At 41.0% G+C, this 26873-nt stretch overlaps 1 protein-coding gene across 2 annotated transcripts in view; it reads left to right on the top strand.

Moving 5' to 3' along the window:
• The first annotated feature begins 7320 nt into the window (after nucleotides 1-7320).
• RANBP3 (RAN binding protein 3) overlaps nucleotides 7321-26873 on the top strand; it is a 44649-nt gene continuing 25096 nt past the window's right edge. For both annotated transcript variants that reach the window (XM_062596123.1, XM_062596122.1), the window contains exons 1-2: nucleotides 7321-7410; nucleotides 18199-18254. In XM_062596123.1, coding sequence (XP_062452107.1) covers nucleotides 7389-7410; nucleotides 18199-18254 — 78 coding nt within the window. In that variant the 5' untranslated portion in view covers nucleotides 7321-7388. The remainder of the gene's footprint in view (nucleotides 7411-18198; nucleotides 18255-26873) is intronic.

Genomic DNA, 26873 nt, shown 5'->3' with positions numbered 1-26873 from the left:
TGTTCTCGGGGCCTAAGAAGCTTCCTTCCTGTTATCCTAGCCCACCACCTAGTGGGTGCTGGCAATCATATCAGACATGCCCAGTGGAGACCAGGTTGCTGTTGTGAGTTCATCCAAGAGCAATGCCCAGATGAGCAGGGTTATGTGTCAAGGGGAAGCTGGACAGTACCACACAAGTCTAAGAAGATAAAGCTAGGTCTTGGCATGCCAGAGATGCCAATAGTTTGGTGCAGCTGCCCCTCCAGTGCTGAGCTGCACCGTGGTATTGGGAGGCAGTGCTCTGGAGAGCCTTGAGAGATTTCTTCCTGCAAATCAGGAACAGAATGACAGCCTGGCCTTCACCTCTCCTGCCCGGCCTGCCCCTGCTCTAGAGAGAAGGGGCTTTCAGAAGGGCAAATACCCTGACTGTGTGACTCCTGTTCCCTCTCTACCACTAGCCTTTCAGAGACCTGGCATAGCTGACAGCCATGCAGGACATAAGGCGTGCAGATCAGGTGGGGAATGGGTCTGACATGGCAGCAGCAATCTCTGCCAATAAGTCTCGTACAGCTCTTGCTACAGATGTGCAGCACAGCTTGGTGATCTCTTTTGCATTGCCACTACTTCTCCCTAGTTCCCTCACTGTTGGGGCATGGCAGATACCATGCATCTGTTTATGTGGAGCTGACTCTGATCAGCAGTGAGAACAGTGAAGCTGATCAGGAAAACGTAGATGTGACTTTCTTCAGACAAGTGGAAATAGCTTCATGTTCATAGGCCCTGGACTTCATGGGGGCTTCAACCACCCTGATACCTGCTGGAGGGACAACACAGCAGGGCACAAGCAATTCAGGAAGTTTCTGGAGTGCATTGATGCCAACTTCCTAACTCAGGTGACTGTGAAGCCAACAAGGAGGGTAATCTGCTGGACCTCATACTTCTAAGCTTGGAAGAAGTGGTTGGAAAAGCACTGTGGCTGCAGTGACCATAAGATGGTGGAGTTCAGAATCCTGAGAGGAAGGAGCAGAGCAAAAATCAGGATCACAATCCTGAACTTCAAGAGAGCAGCCTTTGGCCTGTTCAGGAGTCTTCTTGGAAGAATTCCATGGAAGAAAGGCATAGAGGGAAGAGAGGTCCAAGAAAGCTGGTTGACATTCAAGGATCACTTCCTCTAAGATCAAGAATGGTCCATTTCAACAAGCACAGGCAGCAGAAGGCCTGCATGGATGAATAAGGAGCTCCTGACTAACATCAAGCATAAAAAGGAAGTGTACAGAAGGTGGAAGCAGGGACAGGTGACCAAGAAGGAATATAGAGATAGGGATGAGGTTAGGAGAACTAAAGCCCTCCTAGAGTTGAAGTTGGCAAGGGATGTTAAGGGCAGCAAGAAAGGCTTCTACAAATACATCAGCAGCTAGATAAAATGTGGTCCTGCTATTAAATAAGGCAGAGCCCTGGTGAGAAAGGATGCTGAGAAGACAGAGATACTGAATGACTTCTTCACCTTAGTCCTCAGTTATTACTGATAAGACTATTCCTCAGAAATCCCAGGCCCCTGGGAGCAGAGGGAAAGTCTACACTAAAGAAGACTTCACCATGGTGGGAAAGGATCAGGTTAGGGAACATCTAAACAGATTGGGCATACGCAAGTTCATGGACCCTGATGAGATGTACCCACAGGTGCTGAGGGAGCTGGCTGATATAATTGCAAAGCCACTTTCTATTATCTTTGAAAGGTTATGGTCATTGACCAGCGGAGGAAGTGCAAGCAGGTAGTGGTCAGCAAGGTGGATTGAAAACTGGCTGAACTTTTTTTGATGAGAAAACTATTGACAGCAGTGAATTGGACATCACAGTGATGGGCATGGTAGTGTTGGTGGTGAGGTGGGCACTATGGTGATAGGTTAGTGGTGACCATCGACATTGGTGAAATGGACATCAAGATGACTAGATTAGGATGTCCATGACAGTGAGGAAATTGACACTGAGATGATAGGATGGTGGTGGGAGTGTTTGTGGCAGTAGTAAAGATTGTTTCATGATGAAAAAGAACATCTCATGGGTGATGGCAATGGTGAAATAGATGTTGCAGTGATGGGGTGGCAGTGGCTGGAGCAATTGTGAAATGAATATCATGGTGAAGGGGTGAGATGTATAGGCCAACAGTGAAGTGTGATATGGTGATAGGGCTGCAGGTGGCAAATCAGACATGATGGTGATGGATGTGACATGGGTGTGTCAGCTGTGGTAAGGAGGAAATTGTGGTGACAGGCTGTGGATGGAGGGGTTGTTGGTGAAATAGATGTGATAGTGCTAGGTTGGAGGGGGTGTTTTGAAGGAGACGGTGCAGTAGTGGTGATGTGAGGTTGGTGACAGGCAAGTTTTCTCTCCAGAAGGTAATCTTCAGGGAACCATGAATTATTGAATACAAGAAGAGGTTAAACATGAATTTTAAAGGATTTTGATATGCAAAAGGTCTCTTCTGGCCTTACAGTCTCAAGATATCTGTCTATAGGTCTCAGTTAGAATTAATCGAAGATGAAAAGAAGTAAAACATCTGATCTTAAAATAACTGTACCTAGAAGGAAACAGGAAGGAGTTTTTTCTTTTGCTTTTTAAAAAAGATATAAAGAGAAAATTGCTCCTATCTCCCCTCCCCCCCAAACACATATTTCCCTTTAATCTCAGTCATGTGCAGATAATTATTAATGATAAAATAATTTAGTCATGGATCTGCTCATGAAGTGGCTTCTGGTAACAGGCCACATACATAATACACATACAAGCACATTAGTTTAAATCTCCTTGGCTAAAACTCTGTGGCATCCTTGTAGTTGTTAAATAGTTGGCTGACAGCTCTTTGTAGTCCAAACGTACACCATGTGCAGATGCAGTTTAAAGTCTGAATAATTTCACCCAGCTCTTTCTGGGCTGTCTATTACATGCAGGGTAAAAACCACAATCCTCTTCATGCCAGTGGCTCATGGCTCCATCCTGTGACAGGATCTGCAGTTGAACTTGCATAAGTTCCCTGGAAATGCAGAATAAGCTCCATATTCTTCCCTTCTTTTTATACTACAGGTTCTGTTCTGCAGTGCATTGAGTATGTAAGTATCTTCACTCACATGAATCAATCCATAGATATGAATTCTATTGATCCTTTCACCACAGCAAGTATTCTACCCTGTAGACGGTCCCACTGAAATCAGTGTGAATCCTTGCAGAGAAGGACATTAGAAGCAACTGAATTTAATAATGGCCCAAAACCTTTTTGAAACTGTAACAGAGAGAAAAGACAAGTAAATGTGTGGTGGTTCCTGGTTCTCATATGGGCCTCCTCAAAACTGTCAGGAGATGATCTCTTTCCTTCTTGAGCTGGAGAAAGACTGATGGCTTTCCTTCCTCAGGGAAACATCCCGGGGCTCACTGTCTTCCCTAAGGGGAAATAAATGTTTCAAAAGACACCATCTACTGAGTTAGAACCTCTGAAAGCATTCTTGGTAGTAGCCAGTGTCCACTATCACAGTCTTAAAGAACCCCACAGTATTCCAATGTTAGTTTTCAGTGACGAACCACTGCCTTTACAGTTGCAGGTGCTTTGAAATCAGGCCAATAGATGTGTTTTCTTTATTGTTATATCCTGAAGCAAGTAAATGCTTGTAAATCTGTGGCTCAGCAGCCATTCAATAACCCAGTGTCATTAGCACAGCAGTTTCTGGCTGAGAGTCACGATGCCACAGAAGGTCTCAGGAGTCATAAGTGAAATCAGAACTCTAACAAAACGTTATTCTGAAGTGGGTCCACAAGACCCACAGAAATTATGGTGGCAGCCGAGAAAGCCTGTGAACTGCTGCCGTTCTTTGCAACTTTGGCATAAACCCATGCTGCTGAAAATGGCAGTCCCTCCTGAAGTTGATTGTTCCTACCAGCTCCCATGTGCCATGAGCATCAACCCTCTGAAAAATAATCCCATCACAGCAGAGAGACAAGTTTAAAAAGTAGGTTTTCAGCTGGATCAATTCCAGCCAAATCTGAATTGAACAAAGTCCTGGATATGCTTCTCAATTCGCAATGGTGACTGTTTCTCTGAAAATCATAGAAGTGCTGGTAGAAGAGACCTCTGGAGGACTCTAGTACAACTTCCTGCTTTGAACCACGTCTACCACAAAGACAGTACAAAGTGGTGTATCTTCTGACCTACATGGTGTGTATATCTAGTGAATACCTTGTTGTCCATGGCATTAGTAGTGATGTGGAGTTGGAGATGGGTGATCAAGATTACATGTGGTGCTGTCTTCACTCTAGAGATTCTGTTTCTTTCACTGTAGTTGAAGGCTTACACCTATGGATCAAAATTGCAAGTAATATTGTTCCTGTCATGCTAAGAAGCACAATACTATATAAATCCTTCAAGGACTGAGCTCCTCAGATTACAAAGTCTCAGAAGCAGAAAGCCTTCAGATAGGGATTTCTTTTTTTGAGAGAGAGCGAGCTCTGCCATGGAAAAATATTTAATCTGCAAAGTCATAGTGACTTTTAGGCCATGTCCCTTTAGAAATGCTGACCTAACAATAGTACTAATCAGAAAGCAAGGCATTTATAGTATCTTAATGGCATATACCCAAAATAGATTCTAGTTATATCAGCAAGTTGACAGGCTCACAGGGTACAGATAACTCTTGTAATTAATTTCTAAAAGTCACAGGAACTGTAAAGTTGGTGTGGGTGGAGTTTACTTTTTATTGGAATAGTAAAGTATCAGAATCACATTTATGCTTACATTATTCTAGATTTCTTTTACAGTAAATTAAATGAGAATATGGCCTCCAAACTCTGATAGAATAAAATGATAGTTTTCCGCTTTTATGTTAATGATGCCAGAGAAGTTTGGGCTCTAATTAGAACATGATTAGAGAACACACTGTGACCTGATGGCTCTGAAAGTCTAGTGAGTATAACTTTATGGGATAAATTTCTTGCTAAATCACTTCCCTTAACTAGGTCACACCACCCACTATGCTACTACTATATATTCATTAGAGAAGCATGGTACAGTGGTACCTATAATTAATGTTGCCCGATATTTCCATGATAATGCTCTGAACTGAAATTCTCCATGATGGGTATCTGCATCAGAATGAGAGTTTAAGTTCAAAATGTAATTATTATTTTTTAGATACTCATATAGTGGGTAATTATTATCACCCCCTTTCAATATGAGTGTTTTGCTGAGTTTGTAGGACATGTCTGCTTTGGGACAGGGACTTAATTCCATGAAAATTGGAGCTAACTCAGCTACATTATATATTCCTGAAAATGATGATTCTCATGTTATTAGAAACATGCTAAAGTTTTCAGCTAAATTGTTTGGTCATCGTCTGCACCAAACATGATCCTGTTCCCCATTGAAGAGATACAGCCAAGTTACAGCCAAGTAGTCCCACCTTTTCCTTACTTATCCTTTTACTTTTAACACAGCAGTGGAAGTGTTTCTTGTTCCTTTCATGTTCCGTGCCAGTTTCAACTCTAGTTGAGCTTTAGCTTTCCTAATGACATCCCTGCAAGACCAAGCAATGTTTCTGTATCTCTCTTTTGTAGCATGTGCTTGTTTCTGTCTCCTGTGTATGTACTTTTTGTTCAGTCATGAGTACCTTGTTTAGCTGAGTTTGTCTCCTGATATACCTACTCAGTTTCCTGATTACTGGGACAGATTGTTCCCATGCTTGGAGGACACTGTCCTGCAAGACCTGCCTGCTCTTTTGAGCTATTTTGCCCTTCAGAGCTGCCTCCCACAGAATCCCACCTACTGATTCCCTGAATAACCCCAAGTCTGTTCTTCTTAAGTCCAGGATCTGTATTCTGCTACTTGCCTCCCTTAAGTAGCATCTTGAATGCTACTATTTTATGATTGCTACAGCCAACATTACCACTGATTCTCACATCCCCAAACAATCCTTCCTCAGTCATGAATACTGGATCCAGAAGAGCATCCTCCAAGCAGATGGCCCATCCAGCAAATGTGTTAAGAATTTACCCCTAATATGCTTCAGAAACAACCTAGATTGCTTGTGCCGACTGTGTCGTCCATTCAGCAGATAATACAGCTCCCACTAGTAACCATACATCTCCAAACAGTATTGCTCAACCTTCAGAAAAGTTTCACTAAATGCTGACACTTGCTACAGGTTTAAAGATGGGTATCTGTTATCTTTTATAATTTAAATTGGTGCCATTCATTTATTCTAATTTTTGCCAGTTCTGCTGTCATCTCTGTCATATTCCTGATGAAAATTCTCCTAGCAGCAAAACCACATACACATACCTGGTACCATATACTGTATCTATACTTTATGTGTATGTGTGTGTGTGTGTATATATATACATATATATGTATATATGTATATACACCATATATATATATATGATACTGTCTCAATTTGTGGCTATATAAAATGGCTATATATATGTTGGTGTACCCATGTTTTGAGTAGTGCGTACAATTCTGGTCTCTGCATCTCAAGGGGGAGACAGTACAGTCTGGTCACGGAGAACAGCAAAAAATTTATCTAGGGGAAGGAGCAGCTGTCTTAAAAAGTGAAACTAAAATGCTCTGAATTCTTCAGTTTGGAGAAAAGGCTGGGGAAGAGATGATCAAGGCTCATGCAGTGACAAAGTACCTTGATGAATGCAGAATTATTGTCCGGTTAAATCCCACAAGACAGCAACTGTGCAGCACTAACGCAAGGAGTAAATGGAAAGTGATGAAAAGAGATCGGTTTAACCCAGGTAGTGAAATTCTGGAGGCTGCAGCCCCTGGAGGCTGTGGTGGCTGACAGGGGGCACAACAAAATAGGAAAGAATCTCGGGCAAGAGGTCCACAAGGTTCCGACCCAGTGACTGCAGATGCTGGAAGACCACAAGGGGAGCGCACTGAAGGCGGTAACCAGGCCCAAGGGGGAGGCCCGCAGCCGCTGCGAGCCCCAGCGGCCTGCGCCGCGGCCCACCCCGCCTCAGCGCCGCGGCCCACCCCGCCTCAGCGCCGCGCCGACCCCCGCTCGCGCCCCTCGCCGGGCCCCGCCCCTCGCCGGGCCCCGCCCCTCGCCGGGCCCCGCCCCTCGCCGGGCCCCGCCCCTCGCCGGGCCCCGCCCCTCGCCGGGCCCCGCCCCTCGCCGGGCCTCCCGCGGGGGCGTTGCCCCGCGCACGCGCAGCGCGCGCGCCGCTCCCAGCACGCACGTGAACCGCCCCTCCCACCCCTTCCTGCCGGCGCCGTCCGTCCGCACATGCGTAGTGGCTCGACGGAGCCGTTGTCCCTTTGCGCGTGCGCCGTCCCGTTGGGCTGGGGCTGGGGGGGCCGTAAGTGGAGGCCGTCCGGCCGCGCGATGCATTGTGGGCGTGATTGAGGAAGTAAAATGGCGGACCTAGCGAACGAAGGTAGGGGGACGCTGGCGGTGCGTGGGGCTGCCGCCCGCGGCCGCGCTCTCCGGGTGGCGGCAGCGGCGCTGACCCCGAGCCCGTCCCCGCCGTCCGCTCTCAGAGGCGCGCCCAGGCGCGGGCCCGCCCTCGGAAGCGCCCCCTTCCCGCGGCCTCTCCGCGCCCCGGCGCCTGCGGGGCGAGCGGCCGGACAAAGGGAGCGCCCGGCCGCAGCGGCGGAGCCGCCGCGCTCCTCCTCGGCCTCGCTTGGTCCCGCGCCGCAGCGCCTGCGGGGCCGGGCGGCCTCGCTGCCAGCGGGGGCTCGGGGGTGGCCGCGAGCGCGGGAGCGGCGGCCTCGGGCAGCGCCGGCAAGTGCCTCCCCGCCGGGCGCTGGTGCCGGGCAGCCGCGGGGGCGGCGGGTCCCCGCGCTTCCTGCGCGCAGAAAAAGGGCCCCGCTGCCCCCGCAGCGCTCGCCCGCTCTGCGGGGGAGGGTCGGGCCCCCGCGGAAGGGAGCAAGCGCCAGTGCCCCGTCGTGGCGGTGGGCGCCGGGGTTCTCCTCGCCTGGCAGAGTCGGCGGGTGCTTCGCATCTCTCCTCTTCTAGCTGCTCCTCAGGGACATCATCTGTAGCTTTTGGGCTGCTGTAAATCTTTCCTTAGCCCCCACTCACGTTAATTCTGCTCCTAGCAAAGGGAAGCTGCTATGGAAAACTAGATGAAGTCTAAACAAATTCTTTGGTTTAAAACTTCTGTAAGTGAAGAAATAGGACTTTCATTTGTGTCTGAAAGGTGTTAGGGAGATACAGGCTGTATTAATGTAGCGTTTGGATGTGCTGCTCCAAGGTAGGTAGTGTGTAGAATGCTGTTTAACTGATGCAGCATGTCAACAGTTTGCCTCTGAGAACGAGTAACTTCCTGGAAATCTCAGTAAGCACAAGTTCACCCCCAGTGGTCTATGGTGTTGTCTGTCATCCTTCTCAGACTAATGAAGGAAGGAAAATGCATTCAAGGAGGAGAATGAAAGTGAATGATGAGCCCCTTCTTTTGAGAGCGTCAGAAGACGCCTGAAGAATGGCTCTGATGTTAACATGAAGCAACAGAAAGCAAACCTTTATTGTAGGTATAGATTTTAAGATGAATTCTTCAAACAGCTAACTGCACAATTGCATTTAGATTATTTCCCAAATCCTGGGATATGATGCATCTTTGGCTGTTGGTTCCCAAACTGAAGCTGAGCCATCAGTGCCCAGACAGTCATGGTAATTGGTTTCAAGAACAGTAGTAAACAGTCAAATTGGTTCTGATTCTTGATGAGAAACTTGATGGCAGTATATCAGACCTTTGCTAATAAGCTTTGATGGCCTGATGGGTTCTTCTAGCACCAGAACTTTGGGAATGACTATCTGAAGTCATGCAAGCTCTTTACTTTGACTCCTAACTCTAATTATAAAGATAAACATTAAGCTCAAAGGTAAATTCCAAATTACTTATGTTCATTATGTATTTTCATGCAGGCTTATGTCTATTCCTACCTCTCTGTCTTTCTACAGAAAAAAGTTGTATGCTTTCTCTGGAGGAAAAAAAAAGTGTGATCCTTATTTTTTCATCTGGACTTCCCTTTTTTCTCTTTCTTTCTCTTTGGACACTTCCTTGACTCCAGTAACTTCACTCACCTGCTAATCTTTAGTTTCTGCTTGCATCTCCTTCTGCAGTTGTCATCTTCATCCCCTGCTGTTCTCTCTCTTCTTGCCATGAGTTTCTGTACAGTTATCTGTATAACTGTTTCTGTACAGATAATTCTTTGATCTTCTACTCTATATTGGTCTTTTTCTGTTTAAAGTATTTGACAGCTAAATGTTCATGGGAAGACAAATGAAGCAAGGTTAAAACAGAGCTCTTAATCTCCCTCAGTTTTCACCAGTCTGTGTAACAGTGCTGTTTTGATCATGCTTTGTTATGAAGTATGAAGCTAATTATTCCTTGACTGAAACCTCTTTCTAGGTACTTGCATCTATCGTGTGTCACTTTTGCAGATTGTTTTTGCTTAGCATGTTTAAACAATAGCTTTCCTTGTCTGTTCACACAAGTGAAACTTCTTGGTTCTTAATGCCTTGATTGCTGCAACAAATCTTTTGGCCTTGAAAAATGCTGTTTGTTTTACTTGTGTCCTTTCAGTTTACTAGTACAAAACTCCTTATTTTAACCCATCACTTGTACTGTGGCACCTCTTTGTTTAAATTCATCCACTGGTTTCTCCTTTATAAACAATACATCAGTTATTTTTGCTTTCCAGGTTCTAATGTCTCTTAGTCTATTGTCTTAATCACTGTTGAGGAGTAGATATTGTCTCTAAATAACATTCTACTGATGTCTTTTCTCTCTTTCTTCAATGAATTGGTGAAACTGCAAAACTGTGTGTCATGTTTTGATGGCAAGCTTTATCTTGGTGGGAGGTTGTTGGATTAAGATATTTCCTTCCCTGCAGAGAGGGAGGTGGGAAAATGAGGTGGTTCAAATGCCACCTCGCAAGGAAGCTTGTACTGTGAAGATTTCTAGAAGCAAGTCCTGGTCTTGGGCTTTCCCCTCTATTGCTGAGAGCAGATGAGCTGGTGAATGTAGAGCTAGTAAAGAATGGGGAGGATGACTTCTCACCAGCTGTCTGAAGTTTCACTGACTTTGTCACAAAGATTTAATGATGTTGTGATAAAGGTTTTGGGGATTAACATCATGAGAAGTTTGATTCCGTGATTTCATTTTTGCCATCACTGGAGACAAAGATTGGTAACGGTAGGCACAACAGTTGTTGCTACTGTTGTATAACAATAGTTGTTAAATAGAATCAGAAATTTTCTGTTAAGTCTGTGGTATTGTATTCTTTGTAGGTATTCTTGCTAGATCCTGACTTAAAAATTGATACTTCAAAGCCACAAATTAGGCAGCAAAGTATCGTGGAGATCTAGAGAACTTCCTGTCAATCATGTATTCACATAAGCCTGGAGGCGTTTCTTGTTAACTTACTGTAAATATACAACTAGTGGTTTGTTAGGGGATGACTTACTCCAGAAAATACTCCAGGTGATGCTCACTAGGTGATCTATAAAGTGCACCCTATCAAAGTTCTGAAAATACATCAGAAATGTGTGTATTTTTTTCTGATATCAGTTATGTTCACTGTTGCATCACTTGTGACATCATCAATATCACATCATTTTTATCACATCGCATTTGTGAAATCTGGGTATAAATGACCCAGTGATGGTCTTTGTACTTGCTGCCATAAAGTATGGTTGGGTATCAGTCTTTGGCCTGGTATCTTGTTCTTCACTTCAAGTCTGTTGATAGTCTGTTGGAAGGGAAGAGTCTTATTTTGTCATTGTCCAATTTAGAATCTTACAATGTTGCAAATGTCTGCTTTTTCTTAATTTCTCTCAGCTGTTGTCTTTTCTGTCATGATTATTCTACTCTTTATAACTTAAATAGTATCAAGGTGAAAGAGAATATTTTCTGCCTAAGCTGTTCAAATAAACATAATTAACTATAAACTTTTTGTTGTTTATTTTTGCTCAAACTTTAGTCAGAGGTACTTGTCTTGCTGCCCTGGGTTGGTATCCATCATAAACAGAAGATTACCCCTGAATTTGCAGGGGCTGGAAAGTACGAGGTAGAGTCTGTGTAAGCACGTACGGAAAAACATTTTTTTTTTCTACTGGCATGCAATTTTTTCCCCTAAGCCAAAGAGTCCCTAAACTTGAAGCAAATTAAGTAGGCTCAGTGATACCACATCTGGTTCTATGCAGGCATAAAATAAATGATGTATATTTTAAGAGGAAAAAAGACCAAATTACTTCAGTGGCTAGTTACATTCTTGTAAGTATTTGCTTTGCCAAACAGTTTTATACCCGGGAATGTTGCAAAGACTTTGTAACATTGTCTTTGTAACATTGTGTGGCTATATTGTAACTGGTTCTGCACATACTGAAGAAATTGGGACAACTTTTTTTTATGTGCAGTTATGTTTTCAGATGAATGTTTTCTGGTTAGCTGCTTGTTTTTTACAGTATTTTTTCCCCTAAATAAGCTATTGCCATCCAATTATCTTTGGCTGGTACAGATTTTATTTGTGCTTCTCTGTTTTTCCTTTTTTCAGATTGCAGTATAAAGAAAATGCATGCAGTTCCATTAAAGAATTAATACAGAGTAGTCTTGAGTATATGTAGAATTCATGGGCTATTCTACAGTTGTTTTGAGTGGTACCAAAACAAACAGGAAGAACAGACTGTGCTGTAAGCAAACTATATATACCAAGAAAACTCAGTTTTTATGGTGCATTACAGTTCATGTTTTAATTCCCTGGTTTGGCCTCTTGCAGGCAATAAATTATTACTCGGTCTTTGTCATGTGTTAACAGCCTAATTGCTGTTCTCCTTTTCCACTTTTTTTTATGTTCACAGGTGTTATCTACTTTATTTTTCCCCCTCAAGTGATCTGTTTTAATGAGTATAAGTTGATCTGTTATAGTGTGTATAAGTCAGTGCAATTGTTCTCAACTTGTAGGTGTTTAGCTTCAAAGATAGTTACTTCTCCAGATCTAAGCAAGCACTTACTTTCCTTGATTTTTTTTTTTCTCCCCTACTTATCTTACAGATTTCTAGGTAATTGGGCAGTATTGCACTTTTAAATGTAATTTGGAATAGGTTAACCAAAAAAAAAGTTTGTAAGTTTGTATCACTGCAATTCTTAGATTTAAAAAAAAAAAAAAAAAAAAAAAAAAAAAACTTGCAGTCAATAGACTGCAGAGGGTCTGGTGAGGATTTAAGAGTTGTCATCCCGTAGAATCTGGGGTCTGAAGATTTCATATCTGAAGAGTAGTTCTTGATTTAGGGTCACTAAGATGATCAAGGGTGCACTCTCTGTGAGGGGGGAGAGGCTGAAAGAACTGGGCTTTTTCAGCCTAGAGGAGAGAAGGCTTCAGGGGAAAACTACTTGGAGGATTCCAGGATGTATGTGGAAGCAGTCAAAGAGACTTTACAATAGTGCATGCTGGAAGGACCAAAGACGACATAGGTTGAATCAACAGGTTCAGACTAGATATAGGGAATATATGGTTTTTTTTTTCTTTCCCCCTCCACTGTAAGGGCAGTCGAGCAATACCCAGGGAGGCTGTGTAGTCTTGTATCTTGGAGATTTTTAAGACCAGATTGGATAAAGCCTTAAGTAACTTGGTCTCTCCTCGTAGCTCAACTTACTTTGAGGAAGAGGTTGGACTAGAGAGCTCCTGCAGTCCCTTCCAACCTGCATTATCCTGTGATCCTAAGACAGAGGCATAATGGTCTGTGTGGCAAAGGAGAAGAATGCTTTCCTGGCCTTTGTCAGTTATTTGCCATGGAATTTACTCTGCCTTAGCCTGATAGCAGTACAGAGAAGTGGAGATATGCAGAATACCACTTTTTTTCTTTTATGTTGTTTTATCTTGACTTTTCTTTGTGCTTACATGGCCTTCAAGTGGGTTCAAAAGAGGTATGGTTTTTGTATATGTACAGTCATGTCTGTTGGGCTTTTCTGTGAAGGGCCACTTCCTGCTGCAGAAAATATCTAAAATTTCCTATCACAGAAATAGTGTGGCTGCTAGAGACACCACTAACTGCAAAGTTGCACTGGTTTGGATGGCTGAATGTGTAGAACAAAGCTGTTTGATGTTTTATCTCTTAGTTTGGTACAACTACATAGAACCAGGTACCTGAGTTAAATCTGGTATCAAGCTGTATGTATAGCTTGAAGATGCTGTAGCTCTGCCTGAACAATTGAGATAGTAGCTTCTGTTTTGTGTTTTGGTTTCTAAGGCTTGTGAAGCAAGCTGAGTGGGTATAACAGTATATCAGTCTACATGCTGTCAGAAAAATATATAATGTCTCAGTTATGAAATATCTCAAAGAAATTCAGTCTGAAAACCATCACTTGATGGCTTTTGTAGTTGTTCATTTAGTTTGAGGTCTTTGAAGCTTATGAATAAATTGCAGGAAGGAGTTACAGGGGTTCAACCATTCTTCAGACTAGTTTGATAGTCTGCCACCATTCAGAAGATACTAAGTGGTGTGTGCATATTCCTGATCTTCAGTTTGGGGAGTTACTATCTCTGTTATCGTAACTATTGAGGATCTGCTTTGCTTATTACATGCTTAGACTTTCAGATCTTGGAACACCTTTAACAAGACTGACAGTGCTTCTGCGTTTTTACCTTCTTGTTTTGCCTTGTTTCTGTCTGCCTGTCTGAAGAAGAAACAAGCCCGTTCCATGATTTTTAGGAACTAATATTTTGTAAGCTTTATCTTAGGTGAAGGAGAAGATCTCATGTTCTCTTACTGTGTAATGTAGCTTAAGTTTGGGAGCCTTTTTTAGTCTTCCTTTATTCCATTATTGGAATAAATTCCCTTTAACTTGATGACAGTTCTCTAGAGCTGATAAATCCGTTTTACTTTCAGACACCTTGATGGAATGGATGCTTGCTTGCTACATGAGAACATGACCATCCACCTGTGATGTCTATTAGTACAAAGGACAGTGTAATTCTCACTTTGGAGTAGCACTTAATAGGCTGCCATGGTCACCAAGTGAGAAGTTGTGACCTAGTATGTATTTTTCTATTCTACAAAAATCTTCTCTTGTGGTGGTTTTTCAGTTGATTTGAAAATTTGACTGGAAAAATAATTTGCATGCTGACAACCTAAGCAATGTGACTTTGGTGGGGGAAGGGAGGGGGAGCATTAAGATGGTTCTTGAATCTATTATGTCTGTATCAGAAGATTCTTGCAGCATACTTGTTTGTAGATTGGTAGCGAAATACTGGATGAAGTTTGGTATCCATTACTTATGTTGAAAAAAAATTTGACCTCTTCAGCAGATCAGAAGGTTTGAGGACAGAACCTCCTATGGAGAGTTGGTTTTCTTTGCCCAGTTCATTGAAAAGAAATATGGATGGTGATGGGTAGAACATGTAAGTGCCTTCATAGGAAAAACATCAAGTACTAGAGAGCTCATTATCTGGTAAATAAATGCATTCAAAAACATACTTGGGAACAGGAGTCTGAAAATTGAAGCCAGACACTTGAATAGGAAATTAGGTATTGTGAGGTTTTATTTTTTAAAATCAAGTGCAGTGATAGAAAATTAGGGGAAACAATGAAAGCTTTTCTTTTAATGTCTTGAAGAACTAATACATTAGCTGAAAATGCCTCTCAAAAACAATTGGGCTCAGAGAAGTATGAAATAGAGGTCAGATGAGATGATATAGTTATCCTTTCTTACCTTAAGTTAGAATGAGGCAGATGTTTCTCTTCTGGTGTTGTGGCTTTCCTACAAGACTTTAAAAGGCACGTGATGACCAAGTGGAAGAATATCCTTTGTAGAACTCAAAGTTGCTTAGTTTTGCCATCTAGAGATCAAATTCCTCCTGTGCTTCTGAAGGAAGTAAGGATCTGAGAGAGAAATGTGATCATATACTTAAAGGCTTTATGTATATGTACCAGAAACCAAATTAAGTTTGTGTGGACAGCATTGTGCAACTTCTTGGTAAGTGTGCCAAGTCAACTTCTGAAAAATTAATGTTTCATTTGTGGCAGTAATTTTCTGAAAGTATCTTTCTTAGACAAAATAGCCATTGTGCAGTGGTACATAGCGTGTGCACACATCCTCGGCAGTACTGTAAGCCTTCAATCTGTTAGAACATGCCTTAGGAAGCAAAGGGGTAGTTGGTAGAGGTGCTCGATTGCTGTCTCCTTAGTGTTACTGCTGGATGCCACCTTGTCAATTGGTTGTACAGGCAGCAAGAGGAATAACGAGATTCCGAAATCTCAAGGGCCAGAGCTTGGGGGAGGGTTTCCACTCAGTGGATGGAAACTCTCCTGTCTTGCATGGATCTTTCTTCCATCTGCTCTAATATGTCTAGTCACAGTTTGTTTTGGCTGCTTTTCCCAGTCTCATTTCTCTGAGCAGGCTGTAATCTCCAGTACTTGAGATCTTCATTCCAGTTTCTTTTCTGATTCCTCTCTTCAAACTTTTCCTTCTGTGAACTTTCTGCTGTTCCTGGCATCTATGTTCTCTCTTTTCCTTACCCCTGCCTGGTGTATTCAGTTTTCCATCACCAGCCTTCATTTCTCATTTTGTCCTTTGCATCAGCTCCTTTAGCTCCCTGTTCTAGTTCTTTGCCAGCCAGGCCATGTCCTTCCCCTGCCCCCAGTTTGCATTGCTGTTGGATCTGTTTTCTATATTGTTTGCTTTATTTTTCCCTTCTCTTTAGAGCTTTTATTCTATATTAAATACTAACTAGGTAAGTAGTTCTTTATTACATCCCTGTGGTTTCTTTGGAACTTGTTATAGGAATCTCTTGTATATTGTATGTTACAGGATCAAGTCCTAATTTCTGGATAATCTCTGAAAGGGAAGAACAATAGTACAGCATTTTACCTGCTAGGTTGGCAGCCTTAGTTAAAAGTAGCTTGGTAGAAGCTTACTATTTGTTACTATAATTATAGCACTAATGACTATTCAACTAAACTGAGCATGGTGGAAAAAAAAATGAACATCTCTGTGAAGGAAAGGGTTTAAAAGTTTGAATCTTAAACCTGAGTAGAGTCTCCCACAAGCAGGTTGTACTGAAGCCAAGGGGATCTAAAGAGATCCATGGCCTGTAGGGATTTAAATGTTGGAGTGCCGGGCCTTTGGACTGTCTTTTGAAGTAGCTTGAAGATCTTATTACATTTCAACGAACTATTTTTTTTGTGAAAGATGTAACAGGTTTGATATTGACCATACACATATTCTTTTTGTTTTGCAATAACAGATTCCATAGCCTCATATAATAAAGCATCTTTTTTTGAGCTTCAGTGCTACTTGATGCATAGCACTGTCAGAGCATAGTTTGGAAAATAAAGGAAAAAAAGAGCAGGACAGATTGTGTAATAAGGATTTGTATTTCAGGTTTATTTTTAACTTCTGTTGAACACGTTATGCCAGTCTTGCAGTGTTTTTGCTGGGTTATCTCTCTGGGTGAAACCTACAGAAGGGCAAGAAAAGGCTTTTTTTCCACCCTGAAACACACAGTTCTTAGGATGTTTCTTTTGTCATTGCTAGGTACAGTGGTTGTGTTGTTCCCCGTCACCCCCAGCTGAAGCCATCTACTAGCTAGCAGTCCGATCCCCTTTTCCTTTCGTGGTGGGTACTCCTGTGCTGACCCAAGTGCTTTAGCGACCTCCCAGTCTGCCAGTTCACTTTGGGTACCACCACTTGTGGAAGGACATGGGAGTGTGTTGGACAGCCAGGAGTGGAGCTGCCTTCTTTGGTGGCAGCTAGCCGTTAAATTGTTTTAGCAGTACCATGAAGCAGCGCACTTGGTTTAACATGCATTTCAAATGTTATAATAGGATTTTTCTTGGTTTCTATTTACCTTTAATTGTTTTTTCATGACACTGATTCCACTGGTGGATCAGGGTAAGGTGTTCAGGGCAGAGCCTTTTTGTTTATGAAGTCATCTTGTAAAAACACCAGGTACAGTTTGATATTTATGGCTGTTCTTCCTGCCAAGAATGCACTTTTTAATTAAATACTGAAACAACTTTGTATTAGAAAAGTGCCTATATTATACAGTTAGGGCATCATGTTTCCTTTGGCAAGATCACACTGCAACTGATTGAGGAATTTGTGATCCTGTCCTTTTTACAAGCAAGATGGTTCTTCCTAGTGGGCTTTATATAAATCTTTTACAGTAGCCTTTCAAGTTCTAGAAGTTCTTAAAATTTTTAATTCTTAAATATCTATTTTTTTCTTATGATTGAATAATTGCAGCAGTGAAACTTTTGTAAAGACAATAGCCCCAAAACACCCTCAGCTCTCACCGAGTTCACCTGTTTCACAAGTCTCTCTCTGAAAACAGGCTTAAATGTTGGTCTTATCCTTTGTCCTACAAGCATTTAGGAAGGCTTCTGTTAGCGTAGTGCGCATGCACATTCAGATATAACTCAGGCAGAAGGCCTCAGCTTGTTAAACTCTCAGGAAAGCTCATTTCTGCTTTACTTCCTCTTGTTGAGGTCAATAAAGGCAATGGAAAAGATGCATTCATTGCAGAAATTCATTCTGTACTTGAAGACTAAATGTTGATGGGCTTATATGGAAAAATGTCCTTCCTAGTAGCATTTGAATCTGTGCTTCAAGGAGAAGGTAGACTTACTCTTCAATTATGCTGAGAAGACTGGTGCCTCTGTAATAGTATATATGGGACATTTGATTTAAATTGAGAGCCTGGGAATATGTGGAAGATTGAAACCTTTAGAAACCTCCTAAATTATCTGAAACACAGGTATCATTGACACAAGTCTTAATGACTTCCAAACTTAGGTCCCTTTTAAGAAAGGAGTGTTTGGGCAAAACTCTGATATATCGCTATAGGAAAAGCTCTTGCCAGCACAGCTTGTTCAAAAAACAGTGTTCCAGCAAAGGGCTTTTTCCTGCTGATGTGCCAAGGTTGATTGGAAAGCTTTTAGTATGTTGAAAGTACTAGTTTAAAATAGTTAAGTCTGTAAGTAAGAGTATGATATAGTTTTCCAATATTAGTTGTATTACTTTTCTTAAAACACTTTCTTGAAAAATTAAGTCCTCAATAATTATTATAGGTTGCCAGGAACTGATGGAGACAACTTCTTGTATCTAAGACTTAACTGATTTTGAGATTTGCTGTTTGTAAAAGCATCAAAGAACTTAGCATTTTAATAATTAATTAATAATTAATGAGTTTGGAAAAAACAATGATTTCTCTTTTTGCAGAAAAACCTGCCATTGCTCCACCTGTCTTTGTATTTCAGAAGGATAAAGCACAGAAGGTAAGGAGATGCTGATAATGTGTACGACATTTTTGTTTTGTAGCCTTCCATCATTCCATGGTGAGCAGCTGTTTGCATATATTGTTTTGAAGTTGAAGATGGATAACGGAGCATTAATATTATATTTTTAATTTTATAGGGGGTGAAGAAGTAGTTCTCTCCCACTGGAGAAAGGTGGGAGGAGGTGTGATGGTGACATGAAATGGGTAACTTTTTAGCAGGATGGATCAAATCTGGGACAAATCACAGGTGCTTTCAAAGGTGGCAAAGAAGTATTGACAACTGCAGTTGTGTAAGAATATTAAAAATTCTTTCCTCTGGTAATGGAATTAAAGTGAAGCAGATGAAAAACATGGTCTAGATTATTGCTTTTCACTTCAATATATTTAAATATATTTTATCATATTTTTTATTAAGCTCTGAAGTATATAATTACCTTGAAAATGGTAAGCCTGTTCCTTTATCCATCCCTCCACCTCCTGCCATTTGTTCCTGTCCCTTCCCTTTGGATCTAAGCTAGCAATTACACAGTGTTGAGGTAAGTTAGCGCTATGCACTTATCTGATGGAAAGTTGTATATGAGTAAACTTGCTTTGAATCAAGAGGCTGATTCAGTTTGTCCTGTGCCAACATGAGGACTGGAACTCATGGGAGAAGTCAGTGTTGGAAAGGGAGAGCAGAACCTTCTCTTTATGGGAACCTTCTATTATATTGAATCAGATATAATGGAAACCATGCCCGTATAGACTGAATGCAATGCAGTTTGCATTCCTTTAGACTTTGAAAGAGACATGCAGAATGTTTTAGATGAGTGCTAAAATGTAGCTTTTGTTATGTCTTTTTTGTTCAAACAATAAACCTTCCAAGTTCTTATATTGTTAAAATTTTAGTAAGATGAATTGTGAAGAATCTCAAGAAATTGCAGTATTTAATTATGCCTTGTCAATAGTGAGTAAAAGCTATTAACACTTGAAAAATAATTTGTCAGCCTTGTTTTTGCCGAAACTATAGGACTAACGGAAGTGTTTTCGCCTTGTTCCCCCTTTCCCCACAGAGGGTAGTTGGTATAGCTGCCCAATTGCTCCAGTGCTATTTGGGTATGAAACAGGTTGCCTGGAGAGGTTGTGGAGTCTCTGTCCTTGGAGACTGGTCCTGGGAAACCTGCTTTAGCTGACCCTGCTTGAGCAGGAAGGTTGAACTAGATGATCTCCAGGGATCCCCTCTTCACACTGTGGTGAGCTTTCTTCCCCCAGTATCCCTTAACCTGGCAGTACTTCTGCAGTTAATTGGAACAATGATCATAACCATTTACAACGCAAACAGAACAACATGTTACTGTTTGTTTCCTTTGCTGGCCTACTCCTTCAGCAGTAACCTCGCAGGGCTTATACTGTGATGTTTCTTTGTTATATATTCTGTGCCCAGTGTTATGCTATACAAGCTAATGGTGTTGGTCTGTGGGACAGATCAGCCCCAAATTCAGTATGTTACAAGAGAATATTTGTAAAGATCCTTAATGAACTGAAGGTTTCATGTCTCTGTGGGCTGGTGGAGGGGATCCAGGATTCCAAGGAGAGGGATTTGTGATTTAAGTCTCCCTAGCTGCCTGTGAGGATGCTGTAGATATCTCTCAATGCTGAGTAGGTAGCACTGCTCAGGACAGCCTCTGTCAGGGCCCAGCCTGAAAGCCTGCCCAAAGAGGTGGTAAGCACAGAGCTTACAGATGGCCTGTGGAGAAACCAAGCAGCTTGAAGGCACAGGGAGGGGTAGAGATGAGTTACAGATTGATCAAAATGCTATGTCGTGTTGATGCAGACATGCTGCCTGAAAAGGAGCTAATCATGATCAGGGTCGATGAGGAATAGCTGTAGCTTGGCCAAGGGACAAGATTCACTTCTTGAAGCAGATTATGAAAGTCTATCTGTGGTATCTATCACTTCATAACTAATTTCCAAAGTGTAATACATCTAGATTAGGTGTAATGAGGTGTAATGATTAGGTATAACAAACCTAAGTGTTTGTTAAACGTGTGGATATGTACAGTTTTCTTAAGGGAATTTAATTTGGGGTTATGCGGAGGTGTGTGTGCGTTTGAGAAAATGAGTGAGAGAAGTATCAGTGCTGTCAGTGCTATGCTCCCTGCCTTTGTAATAACCAAAGGGCCAAAGCCCTTCTGCTTCTGGTACTTGAGCCAGGAGCTGTTCTTTGTGGAGTTGCTGTGATAGTAATACAGTAAAAGTATGGTGCTGTCAACCAAATGATATAGCCACTTGATAATATGTTTTTATGCATTAAAGCCTACTATTCAGGACAATTGAGTGTCTCAGCTTAATCAAGAAAAGGTGATCCTTAGGTTTCCTAATGTCTGAGATCTTTCACTGTGATTTTTTGGAAAGATTAATAGCAGTTATAAGTGGTACAGTTAACAGCTGGCTCCACTGTTGTTTCCACTGAAGGCATTTAGTTAAGTGAATTGCCTGCCAAAAAAGATGATCTGTATTAAAAACTGACATGGAATAAAAATATCAAGGAGCTTTTCTAGAGGAAAATTTTGAAGAAGGAACAGTAGAAAAGTAACTTTAAAACAGTTGGTACACACCATGCTTCTAAAATACATAATTGTTCATCTAAATTACAATATTCCTTTAGCAAGATGTCTGTCTAGTCAAGTTGGCTTTCCTCTGGGGCCATAAGCAAGATGTTTATGAAGAGTCTTCTCTTCAGTCCCAGCACAGCTATCTGATGCTATCCTGAGAGTGAGGAAAAGATGTTGCATTGTGTATTCAAATTAAGTTTTAGCTGTCTATGATGGTTGTTTAGATGTTTGTCTAATGCTCTTCTGCGTGAAACAGGGCATTCTGAGCAGATTTTTATGTATTTATTTTTTTTCCCCAGCATCTATGAGCCCCCTTAGGGTTAGGGCTATGTGAATATTGTTTAATGCTCTTAACTGACTTTTCTGAAGCTAACGTTGTCTACTATTGACTTAGAGAACATTGTTTTTCTTGACATCTCTACTTAAGGTTGTTGTCATAAGATGTCACACACCTTTGGTTCCCTTAGGAGCTGGGAAATATGCAGTATGTTGCAAGACAAAAAGCATACTGTCCTGGAAACTAATTTTTAAATTGGTTGCTCCAGCTAAGTTTGTGTGCAGTTTACTAAAACATCAGAGCATACAGTTTGTGTTTATGCCAAGAAAATATATGATGCTTCAGCGTGATGTCTCTTGATTTTTTTTTTTTTTTTTCCCTTTTGTTAAGGAGATTCTAGTTGTTTTGTTTTACAGTGGAATACACGAGATGAGCCTACCTGTTGCAATTCTTTGCATTGAAGCTCTGGATGGTGGATATAAACTTGACTGCCCATGGCTAGTCCATGACTTGTCCACGCTTATGCCCCAGTCTTTTTGTTCCATTAGGCAGTTACCTAATCCTTATGAGATTTTTTTGTTTTGTTTTGTTTTACTGCAGATTTTTTTGTGGTTATTCTGGTTGCTCTGAGAAGTTTGGTGTAAATAACAGACCAAATATCTGTTAGCGCATGTATTTGTCAATGTAGTTTACTGTATATACTTCTTGATAGATGGTCTTGCATTTTAAGGTCTTTTATTACTTATCTTGTGTTAGTTCTGAACTGTAGTCTCCCTGGTTGTTTGTTATCTTGTTCAGGCATGCCATTTTTCGCAAGAGTGCTGTGACTATTGGGTTGTGTTTTCAGTCCTTTTGAGACTTCATGTTTAGGACTTCTTTCACTTACTGCTGTCCTCTCAGTTTCCACAATTGTTAGGTGACGATCTTCATTATTTTCTTGCCTTCTTGGATCCTTGTAACAGCTATTTTTACACTATTCATTCCATTTCCTGCATTACTGAGTGAAATGGATAAAGTTCTGGCAAATTATTTGACTGGTGTCTAAATTCAATCAGAAATATCTCATTTGTTTTCTTATATACTGGTATTCATTTTTCTGACAAGCAGAGTTCTTACTATTGACAGTAATTCTGGAAAGTTGCATTAGTTTGTGAAGATGCAACTTTTAAGATCAGAAAGCAACATAAAGCCCTAGCTTTACTATGTAAAACATAGAATATTACTCTTTTATTTCATTATCTGTCCCAATAACTTACACATGAAGTAGATCACACTTTTCATAGCACTTCTTGAATTAAAGATTTCAAGTGATAGAAACAACTTTTCTCTACGATTCATTTTTCTCACTTTTAAAAAACTTGGCTTATAGCTCTGACACTGTTCTAAACTTCTCTGAGATAGCCATTGTAAGACAGTTACTGGTCACAGGTTACTTGAAGTTGTTATATGAAGTTAACTTTCAACATATTCTCAAATATTTGAGAATCAGGTTATTCTCAAATCTTTCCTGCACATTACACTTTTAAATAGGCATAGTATCTGAAAGAAATGGAACCAGAGTAATGGGCTTGTGAACACTGAGTACAGCGTTCTCTTAGTATTATTGCTTGAGCTTTGAAAGACTGTATTTACTCAGTATTGGTATATCACTGGGAGTTTCTTGGAAACTATTTGTCCAAAAATATTCTTACGGTATTGTCCTCTTCTGCAAATGTGAGCTCCATTCTTCTTCCTGTGATTGTTGATCCTGACAGTATGAGGAGCATCTTGAAAGCAGTAGTCATGAGTTCTACAGATAGGAGGTACTCTATCCGCATCTTAAATATTTTTAAACTTGAAAACAAGCAGTTGTCTAAGTAACTTGCAGCTCTATGCCCTGCCACCTGAACCTGTGGAGAATGATGGCAGAATATAGGAAAGAACACTTTATTTCTGACTTGTTACCTGCCTAGTCTTGGTCAGTGTACTGCTTTTTGTAGGTGAGATGCTAGTAGTAAGCTTTTAATTAATACTGTGAAGGAAGATAAATTATATATCTGTCCAATGCCTAAATGATACTGCAAATAATGCAAAGAACTTAAGGGGTAACTACAGTTGAGTTGTAAAGTCAAAGCAGACAGTTGTAGAGTGAATAAGAATTCAGGTCCTTAGGTTACTGGAGCTGCTAAGATGGTCTTGGTTGTGGAGCATAAAGAATAGAAGATGTGAAGTTGTAAAGATTGACTTAGCTGATTAGACTAAGCGAGAATGCTGTCATTCTAGAGAGCAAGATTGTGCATTTGAGTTGAGAAAGTTGTATTGGATGATACACAAAGTAAGGAATTGGTTGAAGTCTTGATTTGATTTAGTATGATTTGCTTTTCATTGTCTTCTAATCACTTGGGGAAGTGGCTAATTAAAAGATGTTCATGTTATGGGCATGACTTGTTATGATTAGGATAATGGGAGAGAGACTTAAAGAACAGGAGAGGAAGTACCTTGTGTGAGGAGATGCAAAAATATTCATTTTTCCAGGCTATCTTAGCGAGGTTAGAGGACAACTGCTGAAATGTTTTGTTGGAGAGGGCTAGCTGAACTGTGCTGTGAGTCAACAGTATACTTAAGAGTTAAAATTCATGCCTAAGAGTTCAGAACATCTGGAATATTTTGCAACACTTGAAAGAGCAGTCATAAATGTTTTAGGAGAAGGCAACTGTACAGGGCAAAGCAAAGAGAATTACAGAGAAGCTGATGATGCCAAAAGCTGTTGAGAATACCAAGATAACAGTAGTGCAGCTCCTGAGATCTAACCAGGAAAAGATTGTGTAAAAAAAACAAAAAAAGAATAGTTTTATTGGGCCATTGAATATGGATGCTACATTAGGAAGAGTGAAGATAAAAATAATGCAACATGAGTTGAGAGGAGGAATAAAAACAAATTCAAGAGTGTTTATGCCAGTCTTTATATAAATGTAGTATTATTTCCCTGCATTATTTCTAGTATCACATCAGTCTTGCTTCCCTCTGTTTTATTGCGTCTTTTTCATTAACTATTTCAACTGTGGTACACAGAAAGCCAAACTTTCAAAGTAGACTTGTAGTTATTTCATCTAGGTATGTTCTTTTTTGCATTTGTTTTAATAAAATAGATCTTGTTTGATTCTGGCTGAGCAAGGTGGGTTTGTGTAGGTAGCCTCCTCAAGGTATTAATCTCTCCATTGGTCTTTGCTTTCTCTGGAGGTACTGTTAATGACTTCACATAGTGGATGGGTTTTGGGTAAAGAAAAAGGGCTGTACTTAGAAGGAATGCTTCCTCTAGAGAAGAGGAGGCTCTGTGAGAGATGCATATCTTCAGACATAAAACAGTGCTGCAAAAAAGGAAGTAAGCTGTACGTTACAAGCTCTGAAGAACTTAAAAACAAGTGAGTGGAATGAAAGGAAATTCAAAGTTAATGAAATTAAGAGATTGTAGAGCATTTCCAATAATAAGCATGACTGAAGGCTGAGATGAATTTTTAGGGAGTTTGCAGTTTTCATTGCTGCTGTTTGTATGTGTGGGGTTGTTTCTTCCTTTTCATACAAACATCTGTCTGGAGTGGTTTTGATTTAACTAATCAAAAGGCCCTTGTCAGTTCTGTCTTGTATGACTTAAATCATTCCCTATTAGTAACTTTATGAAATCTGTCATTTTTATTCTATTTAATGTATTGATTTTTTTGAAGATACTTTATGAATTGACCTGACCAAGAAATTGTTATTGGAGCATTATTTTTTTTTCCGCGTAAGAGCAGCAAATAGCATTAAGTTTTTTGTTTGCTTTTTTTGAGTCCTGGAGCAGATATCCTGGTTTTGTTTAGGATGGTAGTTGGAGTCATACTAGAAAGTTATTTTGTTTTTTATAATACTGATGCTTTCTGGATATTATAAGTTATGAAAATCTGATGTGTGTTGACTAGACCTACTTTGAAATATTTTAAACTGCAATATGAATTAGTTGGAAAATAAACTGTTGTCATTTCCATTTGTAAGCATCTAATAGAAACGTGCATTGACTGTTCCAGCCTCCTGCGTTGTTAGCAATTTTGTGGTCTGGGTCCTGTAGGATAACTGTTTATCTCCTTTCGTGTGCTTGTTTTGTTTTGTTTGGCTCTGTCACCCCCTAGCTTAATTTTGTGCCTTCCAGCTCTTGTGTGCTGAGAATCGCTGCCTTGTCATTCTCTATGCCACTCATGATTTTCCAAATTTATACTCCCACTCCCACTTCCTCCCCACCCTCCAAAGTCTGTTTATCCAGGCTGAAGAATCCTAAGCTATTTAGTGTTCCCCCCCCCCCCCCTTTGCCTATGGAAACACTTCCACACCTCTTGCTGTTCATTACTTGTTTCTTACGGATGCTGAGCCTTCCTAGTCATCTTCATCCCCAGTGCCTGTCATGACAGTTTTCCCCACCATCTCCTGTCACTCTGAGGCTCACTGTGGTCATTGCCAAGGGCTGTTACCCCAGTCCCGTTTCTTGGTAGTGGCTGTAGCTTTCAGCTTTTTCCTCGTTGCAGTTGTCAGAGCTTCTCTCCCCTACGCCCTGGTTTTCGAGGCTGCATGAGAAAAGGCAGGGTCGTCTCCTTCGTTACTGCGGTGATCGGACTCGGTCTTGGTGATCCGTTTGGTTGTGCTGCAGTCGTCTGTTCAGCAGCTTCTGTTTTGGGGAGGTGGAGGGGCGTCTTTTCACGTGTTCTCCTCCGAAGCAAAGCTGAGGTGGTTATGCATCCCATCTCTTCTCCTAAGTTCTCCATAACTTCTGAACATTTGCTCGATCTGATGATTATTGACAACGGTGCGGTGGTTTAAATTATACCAAACTTCTAAGTTTCCTAAAAATTAGAAAACTGCCTTGGGCTGGGAGACCCAAGTTAGCTCCCATGCCGAGGGAGAGGCTCAGCCTGGGGTCAGCTGTTACTTCACGCTTGGGCCTGCTGTCTCTGAAGGAGTGACATAGAAACGGGCAGGAGATGATTTGCCCCTTGCCCTGTAAGTAGCCAGAAAGGGTTTTCTGGGGAATGAAGAGGCTTGGGAGAGGGTGGCTTTTGTTGTGAGGGATTTAGAGAGGACTTGGGGGAGCGCTGTGAGAGGACCAGAGGACCCTTGGGATGGAAGCGATGAGAAAATCGGATCTTTGATACTGCTGCTCACATCATTGTTTTTGTAGTTAGTGCGATGCAGTTAATTTGTGACTTAATTCTTACACTCTTTTTATGGCTGTTTTGCCATGACGAGAAACCCAAAGTCTTAAGTGAAATACGGAACATTGTCAATTTTTTAAAGTGAGGCTTAACTTAAAAAGGAGGCTAGGAATAACAGATATAAAATGTCAAGCAGAGGGTAGAGGCATTAACCTCCCCCTCTAAAAATAACATATATTGTAAGTGCTGTGGCCCATTCTAGATAGGTTTTTCATGCTGTGGTTCTGGGGCGAAAAGGTAAGAATAGCAGAGTGCTAGAAATCTTGTTCAATTTTGGTATGAAACAAACTTTCTTTAACTCTTCTCTAGTTGTTTGGAATTTTAAAATTAGTGTGTTGTTTGTCAGTAGCAGGTTTTGTATATAAAGCTTTAATATAGATAAGTATAAGCATGTTCATATATATATATGTATATAAAAATATAAAGATTATTTTGAAAATATGAAAACCTTGCATTTGCAACTTCACCTGAAAAATAAGTTACTCGCTGTAAAATTAATGTTGTGACCATTTTGTCCTTAATGATGATAG

Source organism: Rhea pennata, chromosome 27, assembly GCF_028389875.1.
Source record: "Rhea pennata isolate bPtePen1 chromosome 27, bPtePen1.pri, whole genome shotgun sequence".
Classification (NCBI taxonomy): domain Eukaryota; kingdom Metazoa; phylum Chordata; class Aves; order Rheiformes; family Rheidae; genus Rhea; species Rhea pennata.
Note: the sequence above shows the minus strand (reverse complement) of the source record. Positions and strands in the feature narration are given on the sequence as shown.